This window comes from Canis aureus, chromosome 13 (assembly GCF_053574225.1).
Source record: "Canis aureus isolate CA01 chromosome 13, VMU_Caureus_v.1.0, whole genome shotgun sequence".
Classification (NCBI taxonomy): domain Eukaryota; kingdom Metazoa; phylum Chordata; class Mammalia; order Carnivora; family Canidae; genus Canis; species Canis aureus.
The window spans coordinates 50,913,369-50,934,795 of record NC_135623.1 but is presented as its reverse complement, the minus strand read 5'-3'; the positions used below and the strand labels follow the sequence as shown (position 1 = coordinate 50,934,795).

Sequence of the window (21,427 nt, the reverse complement as noted above, 5' to 3'; positions counted from 1 at the left end):
ACTACTTCTCACTTGCATTGTTTCCAGTGAGAAATCTGCTGTCATCCTTATTTTTGTTCCTTTACACAGAATGTATCCTTCTTCCTCAGGCTGCCTTTTTGGATATTTTCTTTATCACTGGTTTTGAGCAATTGGATTATGATATCCCTTGCTGTAGATTTCATCTTTCTTATGCATGGGATTCGTTTTGCCTTTTGGATCTGAGGTTTATGGTTTTCCTCAAGTATAGAAAAGTTTTCACTCTTTCAGATTTTTCTGCCCTTTCCACCTGGTCAGGGACTCCAGTTATATTAAGCTACCTGAAGGCACCCCATAATCCACTGATGTACTTTTCATTTTTATACTACCCCCCCCCCGTTTCATTGCAGATAATTTCTATCAGTGTTATTTATCTTCAAGGTTCATTAATCTTCTGTCATGTTGAAATTGCTGGTAATCCCATCCAGTGTACTTTTCATCTTAGACATAATTTTCATCTCTAGAAATTGATTTAGATCTTTGTTATTTTGTTATATCTTTCATATCTCTATTTAACATTTTGAATCTATAGAATATAGTTATAATTGTGCCTATGCCCTTGACTGCAAATTCTAATGGCTGTGTCAGTTCTAGGTCAGTTTTAACTGGTTGGTTTTTCTCCCTGTTTTGGGTTGTGTTTTCTTGTTTCTGGGCATGCCTGCTAATCTTTTTGTTTGAATGTCAAACATAGTGATTTGCCTTGCTGGGTGCTGGATATTTTATATTCCCATAAAAATTCTTGACCTTTGTTTTAGGATGCAGTTAATCACTTGGAAAATTTGACTCCTTTGGATTTTGCTTTTGTGGCTTGTCAGGCAGGTCTGGAGCAGTGATCCAAGTAGCGCCAATCATTACCCACTCCTAAGAGATCTTCCTCAGTTTCCTACCCAATGCCTTGAGAATAGCAAGTCTTTCTAATCTGGCTACTAATGGAAACAGCAGTGTTTTCCAAGCCTTTCACATGACTTTTTTCCCTGCAGCCTTGGGTGGTTTTCTCACACGTGTGCTCTGGTCCCTACTCTGCTGAATTACTCATGGGGGACCCTCTGCAGGTCTTTGAGTTCTTCCTCTGTACAGCTCTCTGCCCTCTGGTACCCTGCCCTGCCAATCTAGCCATATTGATCTCCCCAGGCCCTCAGCACTGTCCTCTCAATTCAATATGAATCTGACGGGCAGTTCCCCATCCCTGCACTGCAGCCTAGGAAAGTAAAATCTCTCAAGGCAGGAAGTGGACCACCTCTTTCCTGTCTCTCAGGGATCAGTCTTCAGTGTCTGATGTCCAGTGCTGTAAAAACTATTGTTTGGGGGAGGGGGGAACAACTATTGTTTGATATAGTTTGTCTGGTTTTGTTTTAGTTATTTCAGTAGCAGTAGTAAATCCAGTCTCTGGCACTTCATCTTGAGTGGAATCATTAGTCTCCTGACACTGGATTTTAATGGCCTACTGACTGGTTTACTTCTGGTTTTGAGGGAGAATCCAGTGCCCTGATGAAGACATGGATCTTGGACTCGAACCATCTGAAATCTCTGCTCCACCACTTCCTAGCATGTGACATAGGCCAGTTACCCTGACTGTGCCACCCCTGCCCCTCATCTGTAAAATGGGAGTGATAACAGTTGTGTCTCATTGGATTTTTGAGAAGATAAAATGAGATAATGTGTTTAAAGCATTACAGACTTCCCAGGTATCACAGGTGTCATCAAGTGTGTAGATGAGGGGGAAGTAGGATCCCAGTGGTGCCTGGGACCACTGAAAAGCTCACCTGTGTTCCCTAAATGATGGTGTAGTCATGAGACCCAATTCTCCCACCCCCAATTGCTATTATTAGAGTGTTATCATCTCCCAAATAACAGACCTGGGTTTTTTTGGGGGGGTTTGTGTTTGTTTCAGGAGAAGACAGGAAGACCCCCAGTGAATCAAATAGCCCCTCTTCATCCTCCCTCTCAGCTCTGAGTGATTCAGCCAACAGCAAAGATGATTCAGACAGCTCTCAGAAAAACAAGAGTGGGAACAACCTGCTGGTCATCTCTGTTGTGCCTGGGAGCCAGCCCTCAGTGAATAGTGACGAAAAGCCAGAGAAAGGTAAGGGAGGAGGTGGGTTGGCCTACTTAAAAATAAACCCTTGAGGAGTGATGTTGGAAAACAGACATTAGGCCTAGGAACAGCATATTGCTGTCACCTAAAATTCTCATTTCTTTTGGCTTGATTTGCATCCAAATATGGGGTGGATGGATGGGCAGTGTGGCATTGATTCTGGAGCTGTATGTTTAACTCCTTTACCACAGAGATGCAGGGAACAGTGCCTGAAAGGGTATAGCTGAGAAGAAGAGAAACCAGGAGATGTCTGTCCCACTCCTGCCCTCCTGTCCCTCTGCCCCATGCTGCACAGCCCCCCCACCGCCCCCCTGTACAATACAACCCAGCTCCCGTCCTTTCAGGGTTCGAATGCGTTTTTTGCAACTTTGTCTGCAAGACGAAGAACATGTTTGAGCGCCATCTGCAGATACACCTCATCACCCGGATGTTTGAGTGTGACGTGTGCCACAAGTTCATGAAGACACCTGAACAGTTGCTGGAGCATAAGAAATGCCACACTGTCCCCACCGGTGGGCTCAAGTAAGGAAAGCAAGTACAAAACCTTTTACTGTGTTGTTATTAAATACCCTCCCCCATCCCTCCCTTACCCCCTCCCCTGAAGGTTTTGGGTCATGAAGAAGGGAGAGCTTGGCATGGGGCTAGTTAGTTAGGCACCTCTGCTACCTTTAGCTGGACATGAATCAGACCTGTTCCCCAGGGGGTCAGCAGACGCAGCAGGAGAATCCATTTCACAAATTTCCCAGGATTCCTGGCAAGCAAGAAGACCTGTCGGAGCAGCTCAGCATGCAGGGGATCGACTCATCCTATACTGCTTAAGTTTTGTTCAGACTTGATTTTATGGACTCAGGGGTTAGTGTCCCCAAGTGTAAACCATTACACTGTCACAGCACTTTACCACCTCTATTTTTTAAGATAACTTGCCATATATCTTTTTAAACAAGCATTACAACAACCCCATCTGCACCCCACCCCCAAATATTGGACCCTTGCCTTTCTGAACAGGCAGGAAGCAGTGTTTTTCAGGCAGAGATCACATGTCTCATGTCTTCCTGCAAACATGCCTTATGGCTTCCCAGGAGCGGCAATTGGGATCTCCCTCACTAGCTTTCATGAGATCTGACATCGCCAGGCACACGTTATTCACAGATCCCCAAAGACCTAGACAACAAGCATTATCATTAACCAATATTTGCAAGAAGCCCTCTGGTCTGAAGTGAGACCCGTCAGTTATTACCAAACGCACGGTGTGTCTGGCTTGATAATAGGCGCTGAAGGGCAAACGAGGAATAAAACATAATTTCTACCCTCAGGAAATGTATGTCCTAGCACTAGCAGAATTTAATCTTCCCAATGATTCTTCTAATCAGCCCCTGTTCACAAAGCATTTATGATCTAGTAGAGAAAGAAGCATATGTCGTTTAGTACACAAAGACACCCAAGTTTCAAGGCACAATTATTCCTGTTTAGTTGCAATAATCATGTAATTAAAGGAATGAAAATTTATATTTTACTTAACACAAGAAAAAAAAAAAAACCTCTTGTTTTTAAACATTTTTATCTTTGAAACTAACAAATTGCCAGAGAGGTTGGCATGACTCTTCTAAATGGGCAAGGGATGGAGAGACCCCAAAAGGATCCTGTGGGTCAAGTGTTGGGGCAGTTCAGGGTTGACCCCTCCAGGCTCCTGCCTGGTCAGAGGCACCCTCCTCAAAAATTTTCCCACACAGAGGAGTCAATGAGCAGCACTGACTGTCAAATTCTATTTTCTTTCATACTTGGGGGCACTTAGGTGGGAGAGGGAGGGGAGGTTTGCAGGGATGGGGGAGGGGAGATTATAATTCAAGCCAGCCAGTAAATGGGAAATGCCCAGCAAGAGCTTATTTGGGAATCTGATTTGGTTTGTTCCCACTGTCCCTTTCTAAATACTTGTATACTCTTATAAAAAAAAAAAAAAAAAAAAGGTATTTCTGTGGTTGGACTAGAGCTCGTTGCCCTTTCCCAGCAGCCCCATCACACCCATTAACTCTGCGGCCCCTGCCAGTTGTGGCTTCGTCAGTTAGCCCTTCCTTGGGGACCTACGGAGTCCCAAGCCTCCGTCCCATTGGGGAGAATGCACAGTGAATGCTGATGCTTTTGCCAGTCCAGACACTTCCGGTGTGGTGCTAACGGTCCCCTGTGTAATAGTTTATGTTCTAGGATGACCAAGTAGAAGAATACTTTGAAAAAATTGATAATGCCTTCTGGCTATACAGTGAGTCTTTGTTTTGTTTTGTTTTGTTTTCCCTTTGCTATATCAGAGAATTAATTTGGCTGAGAGAGTGTCTTTACAATAAATAATGGGAGCACGGAAAACCCTTAGCACTTTGCCTGAGCAGCGGAAGAAAGATTGAGCTGTGGGTCACAGAAATGTTCTTAAAATGAAACGGACTGCCGATGTCTAAATTGCTTTTCTGTGATGGAACTGCTTGTACTCTATATCCTGTTCATAATGCAGATCAAATAAGATTATACTATTATTTTTCTTTTGCCGTAGCTCAGGACAGTGGTGAGTTTCAGACTCCTCTAGGTAAGGCCCAGCTTGGCGTAGGGGTTGTGTGTGCACCTGACCTGGGAATGGGCTTTATATTTCTCTCGTGTGCACTCTTCTGTGAGCTGAGGTTCAAAGGCTAACGGCGAGCTTGGCGCTGAGGAGCAGTGCACGGTGCACTTGGTTGTGTTGGGCTCTGCTGAACACCTCTCCAGACCCTCAGGGGACATTTCACTCCTGGGCCCCTGCCCTGCAGGTGCCAAGCCAGAGCTGAGGCAGCCACTTTTGCATCTGCATTCTTTTTGTAAAGAGAGCAAACACGCTACAGCTATCATTTCAGCCACCAACTTGAGCCTTGCAGCTTCCAAAAGAGAAGCTCAGCAAAATCTGTAAACATGCCCTCACTGCTCCTCCTAGCCCCTCTGGACAGCCAGGAGGCCAGGGGGTGGCATAGCCTCACTGCATAGGGTGGAGAAACCGAGCCACGGAGAGGCCCATGCTTTGTCCCAGGGCAGATCCAGCTATAGCCCGATAAGGTGACGGAGCTGGGACCAGAATCTGCCAAAATTTTGTGTAGAGACCAATCCAGTACTGAATCAGTGCCTATTGAGCACTGCAGAGAACGCAGAAGAAATGTAAGATGTGGTCCTGCCCACTGAGAATTTATGATCCACCCGGATTACTATTATTTCCACGATGTGATACCGTTTTAATAATGTCTCTGGACTCTGGATAGCAGCTGCCTCCCTCCCTCCTCCTTCATTAGCGATGGGCTGGTGGGTGGGCCTTCCTCTGCCAAGCCCGGTCCTGGTCCTCAGCTGCCTTCCTTGATGGAGAACCAGGGCTGTAGGAGACAGGACTCATGAGTACAGATTTAGGTACACACACACACACACACACACACACACACAGGCCTTCTCATCCTAACCACCTTTTAATAAGCACGATTCTGACCCCTACGACTTTCTGTTTGCTGGAGGTAGCTCTCCCCCTATAAGCTGTTCTTCAAAACTCTTAGCCTTTCTGCGTGTGCTTGGTGTGGTGCATGAAAAGTCGATTCTCTGTGTTGCTCCCATCTAGAGGGGAGGTCACGAGGTCTAGACCTCTGCTGTGTCTGGGGGGTGCAGGGTGGGCTCCCGGGAACAGGGAATGGGGTGGGCGGAAGGTCGGAGGGGAGCCGCTGCTTACTTGTTCCCCGCACTTTCTCTGCTCCCCTTCCTGTGGGCTGGTGCTCAGGGATCCAGCCAGAAGACCCACAGTAGGTAGGGCACCTTGCCGGAGCTCCTCCTTGGGGGGATAGCTCTGTCAGCAGAGAAGCCCAGAGGGTGGTCCTAACACCCCCCCCCCCAGAGGCGGCAGGGCAGGGGTAGGGGCAGGCCAGGCCCCAGAGTCTGGAGGTGGAGGGGGGCGGAGGCGGGGAGGCCGGCGAGGAGGGGAGGAGCAGCTGGGTGCCGCTGCCAGGCCCGGCTGATCCCCCGTTTCCCTGCTCTCCCCCTCCCGGCAGGTGCCCGCTCTGCATCTATTCCACCAACCGCCCCGCCGCCATGGAGTGCCACCTCAAGACCCACTACAGGATGGAGTACAAGTGCCGGATCTGCCAGACGGTGAAGGCCAACCAGCTGGAGCTGGAGACGCACACCCGGGAGCATCGCCTGGGCAACCACTACAAGTGCGACCAGTGCGGCTACCTGTCCAAGACCGCCAACAAGCTCATCGAGCACGTGCGCGTCCACACCGGGGAGCGGCCCTTTCACTGTGACCAGTGCAGCTACAGCTGCAAGCGAAAGGACAATCTCAACCTGCACAAGAAGCTGAAGCACGCCCCACGCCAGACCTTCAGCTGCGAGGAGTGCCTGTTCAAGACCACACACCCTTTCGTCTTCAGCCGCCACGTCAAGAAGCACCAGAGTGGGGACTGCCCCGAGGAGGACAAGAAGGGCCCGTGTCCGGCCCCCAAGGAACCAGCCGGCCCCGGGGCCCCGCTCCTCGTTGTCGGGAGCCCCCGGAGCCTCCTGTCTCCCCTGTCGGTCATGTCCGCCTCGCAGGCTCTGCAGACCGTGGCCCTGTCGGCTGCACACGGCGGTGGCTCAGAGCCCAACCTGGCCTTCAAGGCTCTGGCCCTCAACGGCTCCCCTGTGCGCTTTGACAAGTACCGGAACTCGGATTTTGCCCATCTCATTCCCTTGACGATGTTGTACCCCAAGAACCACTTGGATCTCACATTCCACCCTCCCCGACCTCAGACTGCGCCGCCCAGCATCCCCTCCCCCAAACACTCCTTCCTCGCCTATCTCGGACTAAGAGAACGAGCAGAGACTGTCTGAGGGCAGCCGTGTTCTGTACCAAAAACAAAGAGACAGAGACAAAAACAAAAAACACAAAACCCACAAAACTTAAACACAACCCCAGCAGGTGTATGTTGCTGCAAAAGCTACAGACCCCCTGGGTCTGAACCATGTGTACTGTATATCTTTAGTAAGGAATAGAGAATTGGCTCTGTGTGTATACCTATTGCATTGACCTGAAAGCTGCTTTATCCAATCTTCAGAGGTGACCTACTGCATACTTCTACCTTCAGAGGCATGCCTCCCCAGCCACCCACTCCCATTCTCAGCCCTTTTCCGTATTTTTATCTGAAAGGAATTTTGTCTTGTTAAACCCTAAAGAGAGTGTCCTTAATAGCAATCAGCACTTGTAAGCTTATATACTGGTGCATTTCGTTTTCTGTTGGGTGAATGGGGTGTATGGGTGTCGTGGATTCTGGAGGAGAAAGCCGTGTGTTGTGTGCCATGACATTTCTGTTGCACATTTCTTTGTACTGGCCTCCTTAACAGCGATGAACATTCTGTTTCCCTCCTGGGATGAGAACTCTCATCCATTACAATCTCTCCCCAAGCTCCTTCATCACCTTTCCCTCTCTATTTTATAGCTACAGAGTGGTAGGGCCTGGTGCTTAGTCGATGAAAGACTGGTAGACACCCACAGTGCTGCTTGAGATTTCCGACTGAGCGCCAGAGACCTTGTGCTCAGATCTTCTTGGTTATGAAGATGCGAGAACCGAGAGTCCGCTCTGGAAGAAATATCTCGCAGCACTGCAGCCAATATCACAAAACTTAAGTGTGTTTTGTGTGTGTGTGTCCATACGTATACAATGTGTATGGTACACACACACAGTGCATCATTTTTTAAGGGCAGATTATATATATATATATATATATGATTTTCTATATTTATATATATATATATGATGTATTAATTCAGTGGTTACCGTTCATTTGCAGGCAAAAAAAAATGGTATGAGTGAAAAATTTTATGGTTGATAAATCCAGCCAAGGAGATTAAAGGGGTTTGGATAAATTCTGGGTATAAATGCTCAGACTAAAAAAAAAAAAAAAAAAAAAAAAAAAGAAAAAAAAAGAAACGGCAGTTTTGCACAGTGCTTTGGTCTTGCACTAGTTTTTGTTTCTCATCTGCAAAAAAAAAAGAGTAAAATAAAAGGAAGAAAATGTACCTTTTATATGGAATGAGTAGACTGTATGTTTGAAAATTTTGTCACAACCTCTTTGACATATAACGACCCAACAAAAAAGGTGCTGTTTAGTCCTACGGTTCAATTCATGCCCCTGAGAAGTTTCCCTTGTGTTTGCAGATCGTCTGGCTATAGCGGTATTCTCCATGTTATTAATTATTCTGTATTCCATTTTGTTAACGCCTGGTAGATATAACCTGCTAGGAGGCTAACTTTATACTTATTTAAAGCTTTTATTTTGTGGTCATTAAAATGGCAACTTATGTGCAGCACTTTATTGCAGCAAAAAGCAGATGTCGATTGGTTACATAGCCCCTTGCAAATCTTAAAAAGTAATGGGAGATTTAAAAAGAAAAGGAAAAGAATCTTTGGCCGACTATCTTAATCGCTTGTATTTGTAAGACAACAGAATTTCCAGTATGAAACAGGCTGAAAGAGCAGGAAGAAATGTGCTTTGTATAATAATGGGAAGTTTGGAATATAAAAGTCTATATATTATTTATCTATTGAAGAACTGGTGTACAAGAGGAATGCTTTCTTACTGCGTTGCTGTGTTCCATCATGTGTTATCCTAGAGTTGGGATTTTTCCTTTCATCTGTTTCACCAGGGGAAAATAAAAGCATCCCTTATTTTCTTCTCTAGTCAGTTTGCTTCACTGAAAGCCCCCTCGAACCTGGTACAGTTCGACAGGAAGCCAGAAGACTGTACCATCTGTCCACACCATGGGCTCCCCCACCCCATACCCACCCTCCTCCCCCTCAGACCTAGCAGGTGTGCTCCACTTCCCTTTGCCAGTCATCCAGCCCTGGCAAACCTGTTTACACTAAGGAGATGTCCCCAGGGGCAGGGAGGCTGAGCCAGCTAGGGCAGGAAGCTCCTGAACCCTCGGTCATTCTCCAGCAGAGACATTTGTCCTTGGCTCTGTTAGAAGCGTCGTTCAACCTCGCCATGTCAATGTCTCAGTAAAAGACACTAGACAGTTATGGACAATACACTCCAAGAATACTGGGCTTATGGGTGGGTTGGTTTTTTAAAAGTCCTGTCTTTATCCCCATGTAATGGAGAATGTGCCACTTGGCTAATAATGTGCTTTCAAATCTACAAGTTCAGTGATGACAGAAGAGGGCCATGGTGATCCCAGAGAGGCTGGCAGGAAAGGTGAATCGCACATAAGCACCAGCAGGTTAAAAACCTGAAAGAGTGGCCCTGACGGTTGGGACTACAGGTTTTACAGCATGCCACTTGTGCAATATGAGGTCCTAGGTCGAAACCTTCAAGACTGAGAGGGGTGTTGGAAGGAGATGTTTACTGCTCAAATGCCATGCATTTCACTGCTTGCCACTGAACTTGTATTTGAATGACTTAGTTATGCTTAATGTAATTGGGCAACTTTTTTAGCACTTTGGAAAGAGTCATCAATCTTTCTGGTAAATTATAAAAGTTTTCTGAGTGAGAAAAGGTGTGTTTGGAGTTTGTTTGACTTTTTATATTATTATTATTGTTATTAATAAAGAAAAATCTACAGCATTTTTCAGACTCCACCGAGATAATATATTCCCCCGAATTTGGTTTGCAGTTCGATACTCAGGGAAGGATTATTCCATAGATATCCTTTCCGTGTAAAACACTAACGTCTTTGAGAAATTCACCTGCCAACTAACTTCGTTTCTGTTTTCACTATGCATTCTTCAATGAAAGCTAGCTTATTTGTCCATATAGTAATGCAGTTAGCGTTCTCAGCACTTTCTTGCTTCTATCCTTTTTTTAACTCCTCATATTATGTTCAGATGATCATACTGTCAAGGTTTGTGTACATTACTGAAAATTTGTATTGTATAAAGCTTTTTGCATTACAAGGCTGTACAGGGTCATTTTGACAGTAACTGGTATATTTCTTTGCATCTTATGTTGCATTGCCAATTTCTAGTGTATCCAGTTTGGAAGTATAATATACTCTAATTAAAACAAAAAAAAAGGTTGGCTATATTCTTTGTTTCTTTTTTTTTCTTTCTTCCCCTCTCCCCCCCTCAGTTGCCATCCTTGACTACTTGTTAGTCTCAAGGTCTTATTTGTCTTGCTTTGTTCCCATTTTTTCAGTGTATTTTAAATAAGTTTAGGAAATGTCCACTACTAGTTGTAGCTATCACAAAATGCAAGTTTCAAACAGCCATGTTATGATGCAAACTGTCATTACGTAAGTCATTAATAGCCATTAAGGCTGAGAGCATATCCATCACTCAGTACAGTTGCAGACCGGCTCCTTCCTGAAATTGCTTAGTGACATTTAAAAGTGTTCACCAGCCTTCCCCTCTCCTGCTTAACATCATTTTACTGACCCCATAGCCAAAGGGCAGGGGGGAAACAGATGAATAATTCCATTTATACTAATGAAGTTTGGCAACTATGAGATTTTAATGAAGGGGAAAACGGTCTATTTTGCAAGCTAAATAATAATCCAAATCCAAGTAATAATTTTCCATTCAAAGGAAGGTACCAGAGAAAGAAACTGAGGCCAAAACAAAACATGAAGAGCACACTGAGTTCAAACAATAATTTTTAAAAATCACTCATGAAGTTCTATTTCTTAGAGATCTTCCCTATGAATCTGTGACGGTTGATAAAAAAATACAAAGCAGCAAAAGAGAATGTTCTATCTGGTTCACAGCTTGCATGCTTATAAATATAATGTCCTTTGCTCCTTGTGAGAAATTATGAACTGCTTCACTCTAACATTTTTAAAGATCACATTTACTTTTCATAAAACGAGATGATGTAGAAGAAGCCACTTTGAAAATGACCAGTCACTAACCAGACACCATCTTCCCTTTCACTTTTTCATCCAATAGCTCTTTGTGGGTGATCGAATCAAGTGCGAGAACTTGATTCAAGACCAGTTTTGTTGGGGGTGGGGCGGGGGCTGATACTGACTGAAAAATATTCAAATAAGTCAGACTTCCTTGCCTTTTGCTAGTACTACAGGCCAGAGTGACTTTTCATTTTGTATATTTTCTTTTCTTAGATCCCACACCTACCTCACATTTGTCCTTTGATTGAGAAAAGCTTCCAGGACTGAGGAATGACTGGGATCGGAGCCATCCACGATGGAACAGACCACAGCCCCTAACATCATTGCTTACCTAGCTTGCTGTTCATGCCCCGGGATGGCTCCAAACCCATCCTGTGGCCCCTGCTTGAACTATTTGTTTTAATATTTTATTTATTCATTCCTGAGATACACAAAGAGAGGCAGAGACACAGGCAGAGGGAGAAGCAGGATCCCCGCAGGGAGCCCGATGTGAGACTCCACCCCAGGACCCTAGGATCACAACTGGAGCCAAAGGCAGAGATGCTCAACCACTGAGCCTCCCAGGTGCCCCCCCCCCCACCTGCTTGAATTTAATCCAAAATCATACATACTTTTCCTACCATCATGTTAAATAAATATACTTTAAGACTCAAGGCCATGTTTCCTATAATGTGTCTAGGCTGATTGGCTCCCTTTCTTGGCCACCAAAAGCTCCCTGATGATTTAACAGAGCCCTGGTGCTGGTCACAGACAAGGGCACAGGGAGAAATAGGAAGGTCTGATGAGCACAGGTACCTCCTTACCACATGAAGCATCATGTTAGAACTCCTACCCGCCAAAGCTGATGCGGGGCTTGTGAACAATTTAAAGGAGAAGGCACATCTCATGAGCCGCTGAAACAGAACTCAAGTCCCCCCACCCCACCCCACTCCCACCTGTGGCTTTCAGTCTGGGGAAGAAGGAGACCCAAGAGGAGCTCTAGTCTACAAAAGGGAGGGAGAGATGAAAGGAGAGAGCAGCTGGGTGACTACATCGTGCTTGCAGAAGACAGAATGTAAAACTGGAATCCTTCTCAATGGTGCCTTGGAACCTTTGGGTACAATCCATGGAATAAAAGAATGCCCTTGGGGATTCAGACCCCATTCTGAAGAGCCATGAACCACAGATATTCCAGAGACCCCACCAACATTCTTACTTATCCCACTGTCTCAAAGCAGAAAAGTCCTACACAAAAGGAGGTTTATTTTTGCAAAGAACTACCATTAACTGACAAAGCAAGTATCCCTAAAGCAGTCCCTGGGGGTAAATAAAGGGTGATGACTGTGGGGCCTGAGGGGTACATTCTTTCCTTGTCTGAGGTCTGAATGGTCTCAAGTTATCAAGCAAGACCTCTTCTTTAGGAGGTAGCAGATATCCTATTCAGAATTCTTTCTTGATAGCTGGGGGAGTCTATAAAACAGGAAATGCAAATGTTGCTGACATTGGTCATTGGGCAGAGCTGCAAAGGGGAAAAAGAAGGTCAAGTACTATACCCCTTTGGAATTGTTTCGATAAGAGTTAGGACAGGGATTAGTTAATTAGTTCCTAGTCTTCAATATAATTATTGACCCAGAGCAGAGTCCACCTCAATTCTCACTTCAGGCTTACATTCCCCCAAGTCCATCCCTAACAGGTGGCTCTCTGCCCTAGTCGGTGGGACTATCTGGATTGCAGATGGTCTTTTCCAGCCTCGAGGGCCAATGCCATGGAATCAGATCACCAGAGTTTGAGGACTGACTCAGAAACTATAGGTTGAAGGAAATGATCTATAAGGCCCCTTCCCCCTCGCAACACATAACATAATAAACGAGTGGAAGTCAGTCTTTGGAAACAAAAGTGGTCACAAAGCAGAATCCTTGCAATGCAGTTAAAGCAAAAATGACATCTCAACATTTTCAAACCACAAGAGACTCAAGGGAGAAAAAAAAATTGGCTAAAAATATTTTTCTGCCCACTTCAGAGTTTGGGAGGTCTACAATTTTTCTCTTCTGATTAAACACTAAATCATCACGCTTAGATCACAACTACCAGTCTTTTTGCTAATAGAGGATTGAGCTAAGCATGGACCAATGGATAGTTATATAGAAAATATATATAAAGAGTGCATACAGTATACACATAATACAGATATAAACATAATAGATATGTATTTGTGTGACAGCATCCAGAAGGAAGGCCATGAATTTTATTATTCTGGGATTCACATTATTATTAAAAGATAATTTTTTTTCATTTTTCCTTTGTGCTGCTGAAAATAAATATAGGTTGATGAAAGAGTAACATATGAAAAGAATAATTAAGGGTCAAAGAAATCCCATTAATCAGAATATCCCCCTGCCCATCTTTTCTACAATTAAATAGATGGACACAGCAATGGGTCATCACCATACTATCAGTCAAGGTCCCATCTCTTTATGGCATCAGACAATAGACCTAGCAGCTGCAAGAGCTAAATATGCAGGAGTCTTGGTTACACAAAGAGACCATGTATCTTTTTAAATGGGCAGAATAATAATTTCCTGCCAATGAAGGACTTTACAACTTGGCTTGTCTGCCTGTGAGTAAGGCTAAATTGTATACATGCATGATTTTGTATCACAAGATCCTGCCTTTAAATATGAACCCTGCACATTATCCAGAATCCACTGCCTCCCTCATTGTTATACCCTACATCTATTCTTCACACAGAGCATCCATCCCAGTTGGCCATATTCTAAAGCAGGTCCAAGCCTATCCTACCAATCACTTCTCCCCCACCCGACTCCCCTTCCTTCTAACCCTGACCAATTTCTCTGCTTTGCCTTCATTATTTAATGAGCAAGAAGTATGTGGGAAGTCATGTGTAAGCAGCTGGTATGAAACAGAGACATATAAGAAGATGCATATAAGACATATAAGAATATGCAGCTCTGCAGAGGAAATGCACGTTTGAGCAAGTGCATTATAATACCAGGAAAAATATACATAAATTGCTGTGGGAAAAATGAATAAAGAGTTACTAGTTCCAACCAGGGTGAGAGGAGGCTTTATGAGGGACGTCATCCCATGCAACCTGCAATCTAAATGATGAGTGGAATTTTCTAGGCAGAAAAAGTGGGGATGGGCATTCCAGATTGAGACAACAGCTTGAGAAAAAGCAAAAAGGTGAGAAATTGCATGGTGGATTCTGTTGTGCTAGGGGATTAAATGAAACCAAACAAAGCCAGCTTGTGCAGGGCTTCAGACCCCTTGTTAAGGAGACTGAATGTCTAAGCTATTCCGTAGTTCATAAGCACTAAGAAAAACATTTGAAGAGGAGAATGGCATGATCTGACTCTTGTTTAAGGAAGAGAATTCTAGCAACACTACCAAAGGAAGACTTGAATGACAAAAAAGGCGGAGAGATGTGATATGTCCAGAATGTCCTAAAGGGGAGCCATCATCCTGTCCCTCAGACCTGCCTCTGCCCCTTAACCACGTAGTCCTTAGCTCAGGAAGGGCAGCCCATCCTCCAGATGACCTAAGCTACAACACCTGGCCTCAACTTTTATCTCTCCTCCTCCTTTCTTTGGATAGCCAGTCCATCAGAGCTGTGTTTATCTGCCAAGTATTTCATGACTCTATCTGTCTTTCCACTCTTAACATCCTGATGCAGGTCCCTAGCATCCTTGCCAGGTGTCTTGCAATAGTTTCCTGTCTGAGTGGGACATTTTTTGCATAGGAAAGACTGTAAACAATTTATTCCATGGCTCGGAAGAAAGTTCATGATCAGACTCATAGACACAAAGATGAGAGGTGGAGCCAGCGGACAGGATGATAACATCATGGTAGCAACGGCAACAACAAAACAGTGGCAGAGGCGCCAAAGACAGAATGCTGGGAGATGCCAGCTTAGTGGAGAAGCAGGAGGAAGCAACTCCGGAGACTTAAAAGAAACCACCAGAGAAGTTAGAGGTAAATGCAGCATTGTTAGAGAAGCCAAGGTTAGAGAGACTTTTATATGACACTGGACGGAGGGATGAGTAGGTTGAAGTTGGATTTTAGTCTTTACCAATTTGATGGTCCTCGGTGATCCTTGAGGTGTCAGTTTCAGTGACCGACTGGGGATGAAAACTGAATTCCTATAGGGAAAAGAATGAATTGATGGTGAGGACCTGGTGACAAGAAGAAAAGATCGCTCTTGTGTTAAGTTTGGTAGTGAAAGAAAAAAATCACATATGCCTGGCCCTTGCCAAAAAATGCCCAATCCTCCCTTCTCTTTCAAGGAAACCTACCCTTTTTCCTTTCCCTAACCCACATGCCTTCAAAGAGGAGAAGCATAAACTGCTGACATTACAATCCTCAGCCACACTCCAAACCAATTTTCCATATCACTTTGGATATAACTCATTCTTTGGTGCATCAAGTCTGTCTTCACACCATGCCTGCTATTGCTGTGCCTGGACCAGTTCCTGTTAGCCAGAGACATCCACAGGAAATGGGCTGCACGGATAAAATTTAGTAGCACTTCTTCTAAATATGCGAGTCTAGAGAAATGAAAACAAAGATGGTCAAGAGATGGAAAGTCACTCCCCAGCCCCTCTCTACTGTGGCTAGAATTATAAAACAAGGGTTTCAATGTGGAAAGATGAAGGCTTAGAGGGGAATATGATAGGTCTCAAAAAAAAAAAAAAAAAAAAAAAAAAAAAAAAAAAAAAACCATGATGGATGTGGCCAGAGAGCACAGACATAGTCACCAAATTCCAGAATATTAGACCCAGGGGGTAAATCTTGAAGCTTAAGAAAGGTTGTTTATGTTGGAGCCTTGACTAACTGTCCCTTTCTAAGGTTTTGCAAACTCGACCTTTGTGGAAAGCAACAGATCTCAAATTGTTCTAGACTGCACGCTGCTTCAGCTGAGGAAGAGAGCTGCAGCTCACTCACTTTACTACCTCTGCTTGCTGTCATCCCACAACAGGAGAAAAATCACCCTCATCAGACATAACGGAAAGAAAGGTACTGGATTTTATGAGATAGAAACGAAATCATCTGTTTTTTATTAAATATCATGAGAAAATTATTAATTCATGCCAGAAACACAAATATAAACATTTTCATATTGAAAGCATTTATTCTGAAGGAGACCATCTGGCAGGGCCTCGCAGACCACACTTGGAGAAGCAGAGGGTATGTGTCACGGCGGCGGGCTCTTCCATAAAGCAGCAGATCCAGAGGAGGTGAAAATGTGAGGGTTTTGAGGGGAATGCTTTGCAGTAATGACATCTGCTAGATACTTTTCACATATTTCTTGAGAGGTGGGCCTGCTTTATACAAATGTTGTTCTATGAAAACTGACATTTTCAAAACGAGGGGTGGGTATTATTTCAGAATCTCTCCCTTTGAAAATGGATGCTCGGGCACCAAATTCCAGAAGAGTATTTACATATAAATGCATGGAGCACTGATTGTTGAGCATAAAGGCTACACCGAAGATGAAGGAGGACTGAGGAAATCTAAAGAGTTGGGAGCCACGGTCAATTATAGATTAACGGAGAACTGAAAACACCCTACAGCATCATGAGATTATAAAGTAAATGCATGGTTCTTTTTTTGTAAAGCGCAGTTTTTAAAACCTCGTGCTGCCACACTTTTTGCAGAAGGGCAGAATATCCATAATTTGGAAAGTACATACCCTCTCTGGAGATGGGCACAGCACTGGGCACGCACAAAGTAGAGAAAAACTTACATTCCAAAAAAGAAGAAATGCTGATGGCAACTCGAAGAAACATCCCATTCCCTTCAGGACCCAGATGAACCGCTTTCACCTGGCTGCCCTATACTTTCATAGGTTTCCTGAACTTAATGTTGTGTCATCTTCTGCCTTCAGCGATGCTATTGTCGGTTGAACATCAGTTGTTTCCCTTTTCCAGATCTCTCTCCTCTACTTCCCACGTCAATTCCAAATGGGTGCACGTAGAGAATCTACCGAACAAACTCCTCAGTCTAGAATAGGGAGGGCCAGCAGACCTTGACCTTGGTCGAGTTTCAGCACTTGGGAGTTCATTCCCATCATCATCTCCCATCCTACCCAAGACCACTAGGCATCCACCTGCCAACGTGCAATCGCTATATCTGGAGTCATCTGAAAAGGGCCACACTGCACATCAAAATGGTACTAATATGATACACTGCACTCCTAGTTAGGCATGTCTCAAATTCTAATGAGAATAGCCACATCTATCAACTCGGAACTCAGTATTTGTCAGAGGTGGCAGGGCTGTAGCTACTCGAGCCCTAATTACTGTTTAGCTCCAAGAGTGAGTAATTCAGATTACACAGGCTACATATGTTTGCTGTTTCTTCATATCAAACACCTTTGTGTGTATATTTAGAAGTGGAGGAAATAGCCGTCATGCAATCCGAATCTTCCAGGAGAATTTAGGCCCTCGGTGATTACTCCACTATTCCTCATACTTTGAAAAGTTTAATAACTATTTCTTGTAGTACCGTGTAAGAGGTAAGGCATGCACATGATAAAATACAAACTGATTCAATGATTACGTTTCAAGAAGAATAACATGATTTTGTTGCCATCTTCTGCCTTTGTTTGCTCAGAGATGCTGTTATAAGTTGAGCCTTTTCCAAATCTCTCCTCTGTGCCACTTAGCAACTCCAAAGGCTGGACCAAGAGAATCTATGGAATGAATTCCTTGGTCTAGAGGAGTAGTTTCTGAGGAGGTTGGCAGAGTTTCACGTGCCAGATCTTATACAGGAGTTCTCACCTGCTATAAGCTTGCTCATGTGCTGTCTTCTCAGTCCAAATCTATCATCTATTCATGACAGCTCATTTAGTGACTAATTAGATTACAGAAATGAGTGAACAAACTACTTGTCTAAGCTTCTTATAAGCTATTAGCCATTAAGAAAATGTGTAAGTAGGTAAATCAAAGATGAGGAAGAGAGAGGGAATGAGTCAGAGGGAAATGGTGGGACTTCAGAGCTTCTAATTCCATTTCTTCATCATATAAAAGAAGAACCTTTGGCCTGGACTAGGTAGGAGAAGTTAAGAGAGGACACAGAGAAAGAGTGAAAGAAAGAAACTTGCTTAACAGTCAATAATAATAATAATAGTCTTTTTTGTAACTAATCCAAGACAATCTTGTGGTTCAGTCTCAGCGCCAAATCTCTCTCACACACACATACACGCACACACACACGGTCCCACAGGAAAAATGGAATTAACAGCAACTCACCTCTTAGCATCTCCACAGAACCAAAGAGGAGAATATATTCTTAATGTACACGCAAACTCTTAAAAATCTTCTGAGGACATTTTCTTCACCTTATTGGTAATGAATCCCTCCAAACCTTACTCTTCTCCCTCTCTCTAGAACCCCTTAAAATTCCCCCTCCAATACTCAAGCCACCCAGTCCCTTTTCTCCCCTCCTTAGCACTTTAGTATATAGATCCCTGTAACTTTTCTGGTTTTTTTTTTTTTTCCTTACTGCTTCATATTCTAGAACTAAAGAAAGACTGGAGCCCTCAGACTGAAGGAGCCTATCAGTTCCAAGGAGGATAAACTTTAAAAATAAATTGACATATAGAGATATCATCATAAAACTCCAGAACATCAAGGTGAGAAAGATGTGAAAAATAAAACTCCAGAGCTTCAAAATGAAAAAGTCCAAAAAAGAAAAATAGGATACAGATAGATTACCTACAAAGGAGTGAAATTCAGATCGACCATTGAAGTTTCAAGAAAATAATGGAACAGTAGCTTCGGGAAAAATAAATTCCAACTCAGAGTTGTATAACAAACCACATTCACACCTGAGAGAGATCAAAATATATTTTCAGACATACAAACCCTCAAAATTTATTTTCCACAGATACTTTCTAGCAGAGAAAAGAGAGGAAAAGAAAACCTACCACAGGATATACTCCAGCAAGAAGAAAAATGAATATAAAAGGTAATCAGGTGGCAAAGAAGAATGTATTCATGTTTTTTAAGTAAGCTAAATGCCCACCATGGGGCTCAAACTCATGACCCCAAGATCAAGAGTCTCACACTCACCGACTGAGCCAGCCAGGTGCCCCAAATGTATGTGGGTTCTATTTTGTGATTAAAAGGTTATTTTTGTGGTGATTCCCATGGCAAGGTGGGAAGAGATCAGCAAAATGGTAGAGTGGGAGGTACAGGCTTCCTATTATGGAATGAACACATCACAGGGATGAAAGAGACAGCACAGGGAATATAGTTAATGGTACTGTAATAGCCTTGTGCGGAGACAGATGGTAAGTACACTTGTGAGGACACAGAATAACATACAGACTTGTCAAACGACTTGAAGCTAATGTATTATTGTGTGTTAACTATACTTCAAGGAAAAAAGCAATTTTTTTAAAAGATTAAGGAGAAAGGAAGGTAGAAGACTTCAATTCTTTACTTCTTAAAAACTTTATTATGGAAGTATGATTTGCAGATAATGTTATATTAGTTTCAAGCACACAGCACAGTGATTCGGCAATTCTACACATTACTCAGTGCTCAGCACAATAAGTGTAATCACGATCTGTCACACACAGTGTTAGAAGAATATTATTGACAATTTTCCCGATGCTGTACTTTTCTTCTCCGTAACTTTTTATTTTATATCTGGAAGTTTGCACCTCTTAATTCTCTTTACCTATTACACCCATCCCCCCACCCCCTCCCTTCTGGCAACTACCAGTTCGTTCTCTGTATTTATAAGTCTGTTTCTGGTTTTGGTTTCCATTCCATTTTACCTTTTCACATAGTATGTTACTACAGTTTACAAGATGCTTTCGGATAAATAGTCAGTAGACAGAATCACAGGAACTACAAAAATATGTTTTAAGAGAGACCATATAGGGGTAAATAATAATTCCAATAAAACTTGGAAATGTATTCTGAATGTAGTAATGCACTCTCTGCCATGGAAGCTGACTGCTTTGCACCACTGATCATGATAACAATGACCGTGGGTCTGAGGAGGGATGATAAACCTCAGACTTAGCAGGCTGATTGTTTTTCTTACTCTGTCTACCAAGTTGGACTACGTTATGAATTGGTATAGAAGGAGATGACTTGGAGGTAACAGCTACAAAATCTCAGACCAGCTGACAACTGCAAAGGGACTCATTAAACGTCCAGTCCATGGGGTCTATGGATGTGGGAGGCCTCTTGCCACCAGGGTGGAGCTGGCGGGACTCTGCAGAAGGGCCCTGCTAACGCAAGGTCTTAGCTCCACAAAGGCTTCTGTTGAGAGGTTCATGGTACTATTGCCTATACCCTATGCCATGAGTTTAAGGCTTGGAATCTCTCACTTGAACTTTTTTTCACCATCACGGTATATGCCCCCCCCCCCCCAAAAAAAAGCAGCTGCCAAAAAGCAAACATTTTCCTGTCTCTAAAAATAAAATGCTGGCAACACTTCAGGCCTCTGTGCCAAGACCTGGCCCTTCCCAGGATAAACAATAGGTGGCCAAGCTGATCACAGGCGAGCACCGAGGGGGGGTGAGGGGGTGGGTGGGCCTAGGTCCAGCCTGGAATGCCTAGGTCGGGGCATGTGCAGCTGTAAAGCTAGAAGCCAAAGGTGGCCCTCCTGCCTCCCTAGCAGATGAAGGGCAGCCGTCACCCTCCCAGCCAGGGGCCAGGTGTGGCTGAGTGGGGACAGTCTCCGGTTCCACCAGAAACCTTGACCCAGCAGCGGTCACAGAGCTCCGACCGTCCCCTGCCCCCAGAGCCCCAGGGTGCGCTGTGACAGATTTGCAGGCTGTGAGAGCCTGTCCAGAGAAAGCTCCCTGGGAAGGAAAGTTTCCTAAGTACCCATCTGCATCTGTCACTCAGACTTGTGCCCATCACCTGTCACAGCCTGCATGCCCAGCTGAGAGCCCTCACCTGCTAGACACCCGCCCAACCAAAGCACCTCAGTGCACAAACGCTAGAGTAACAGCCATCATTCCCGCTCTAATTGCCTCCCGGCTCCCAGGGCATTTGTTCGAGCCCCTGTGCCTTGTCATTAGGGTTCAAACCTTCCCTAGACCACAAGCTTGGCTTTTGGCTGGTTTGGGGGAGTTTAAAGGGCTAAGAGGGGGTTAGGGGAGGAGAGGGACTAAATATAGCAAATATTTGCAGGCATAATCACTCCATAAACTTGCTTCAGTGGAACAGAGGACCGACCCAGATGACGGATGTCACTCACTCGAGTGTCACATCATAAATAAAACTGAATGAGCCCATTCTCCGGCAGAACCAGAGTGACGCCTGTTCACACTATAAATATGTATGAAGTCATGGTTCTTAAAAGACTTTCTTTTTTCCAGGTAAGTAGACTTTAATGAAAAAGTGGAGCAGAGCTTTTCCTGCAATTATGGAATCATCACTGTAGCTTTTCAACAGGGTATTCCTGGGAAAGGAAAAAAAGAA

At 44.0% G+C, this 21,427-nt stretch overlaps 2 protein-coding genes across 41 annotated transcripts in view; one reads left to right on the top strand and one right to left on the bottom strand.

Annotated features, from left to right (window-relative positions):
• Positions 1–10,159, top strand: part of ZNF827 (zinc finger protein 827) — a 168,936-nt gene extending 158,777 nt beyond the window's left edge. The window contains exons 12-16 of one of the 11 annotated variants that reach the window (XR_013350921.1): positions 1,910–2,101; positions 2,458–2,635; positions 4,301–4,367; positions 4,650–4,682; positions 6,148–6,237. Coding sequence is in view for 10 of the 11 variants with exons in the window: in XM_077846201.1 (XP_077702327.1) it covers positions 1,910–2,101; positions 2,458–2,635; positions 6,148–6,967 (1,190 nt within the window). In the remaining variant the exon portion in view is untranslated. Of the gene's footprint in view, positions 1–1,909; positions 2,102–2,457; positions 2,649–4,300; positions 5,001–6,147 lie in introns of those variants that run through there. The other 10 variants (XM_077846203.1, XM_077846206.1, XM_077846207.1 and 7 more) reach the window with 10 other exon arrangements.
• Positions 1–21,427, bottom strand: part of C13H4orf51 (chromosome 13 C4orf51 homolog) — a 100,046-nt gene that overhangs the window by 45,197 nt on the left and 33,422 nt on the right. For 15 of the 30 annotated variants that reach the window (XR_013350924.1, XM_077846245.1, XM_077846240.1 and 12 more), the window contains 3 exons: positions 15,299–15,523; positions 15,049–15,118; positions 5,349–5,487 (listed from right to left, as the gene is read on the bottom strand). Coding sequence is in view for 29 of the 30 variants with exons in the window: in XM_077846245.1 (XP_077702371.1) it covers positions 15,452–15,523 (72 nt within the window). In the remaining variant the exon portion in view is untranslated. Of the gene's footprint in view, positions 1–2,712; positions 2,865–3,609; positions 5,488–5,831; positions 5,946–11,782; positions 12,478–15,048; positions 15,119–15,271; positions 15,524–21,427 lie in introns of those variants that run through there. The other 15 variants (XM_077846242.1, XM_077846241.1, XM_077846239.1 and 12 more) reach the window with 14 other exon arrangements.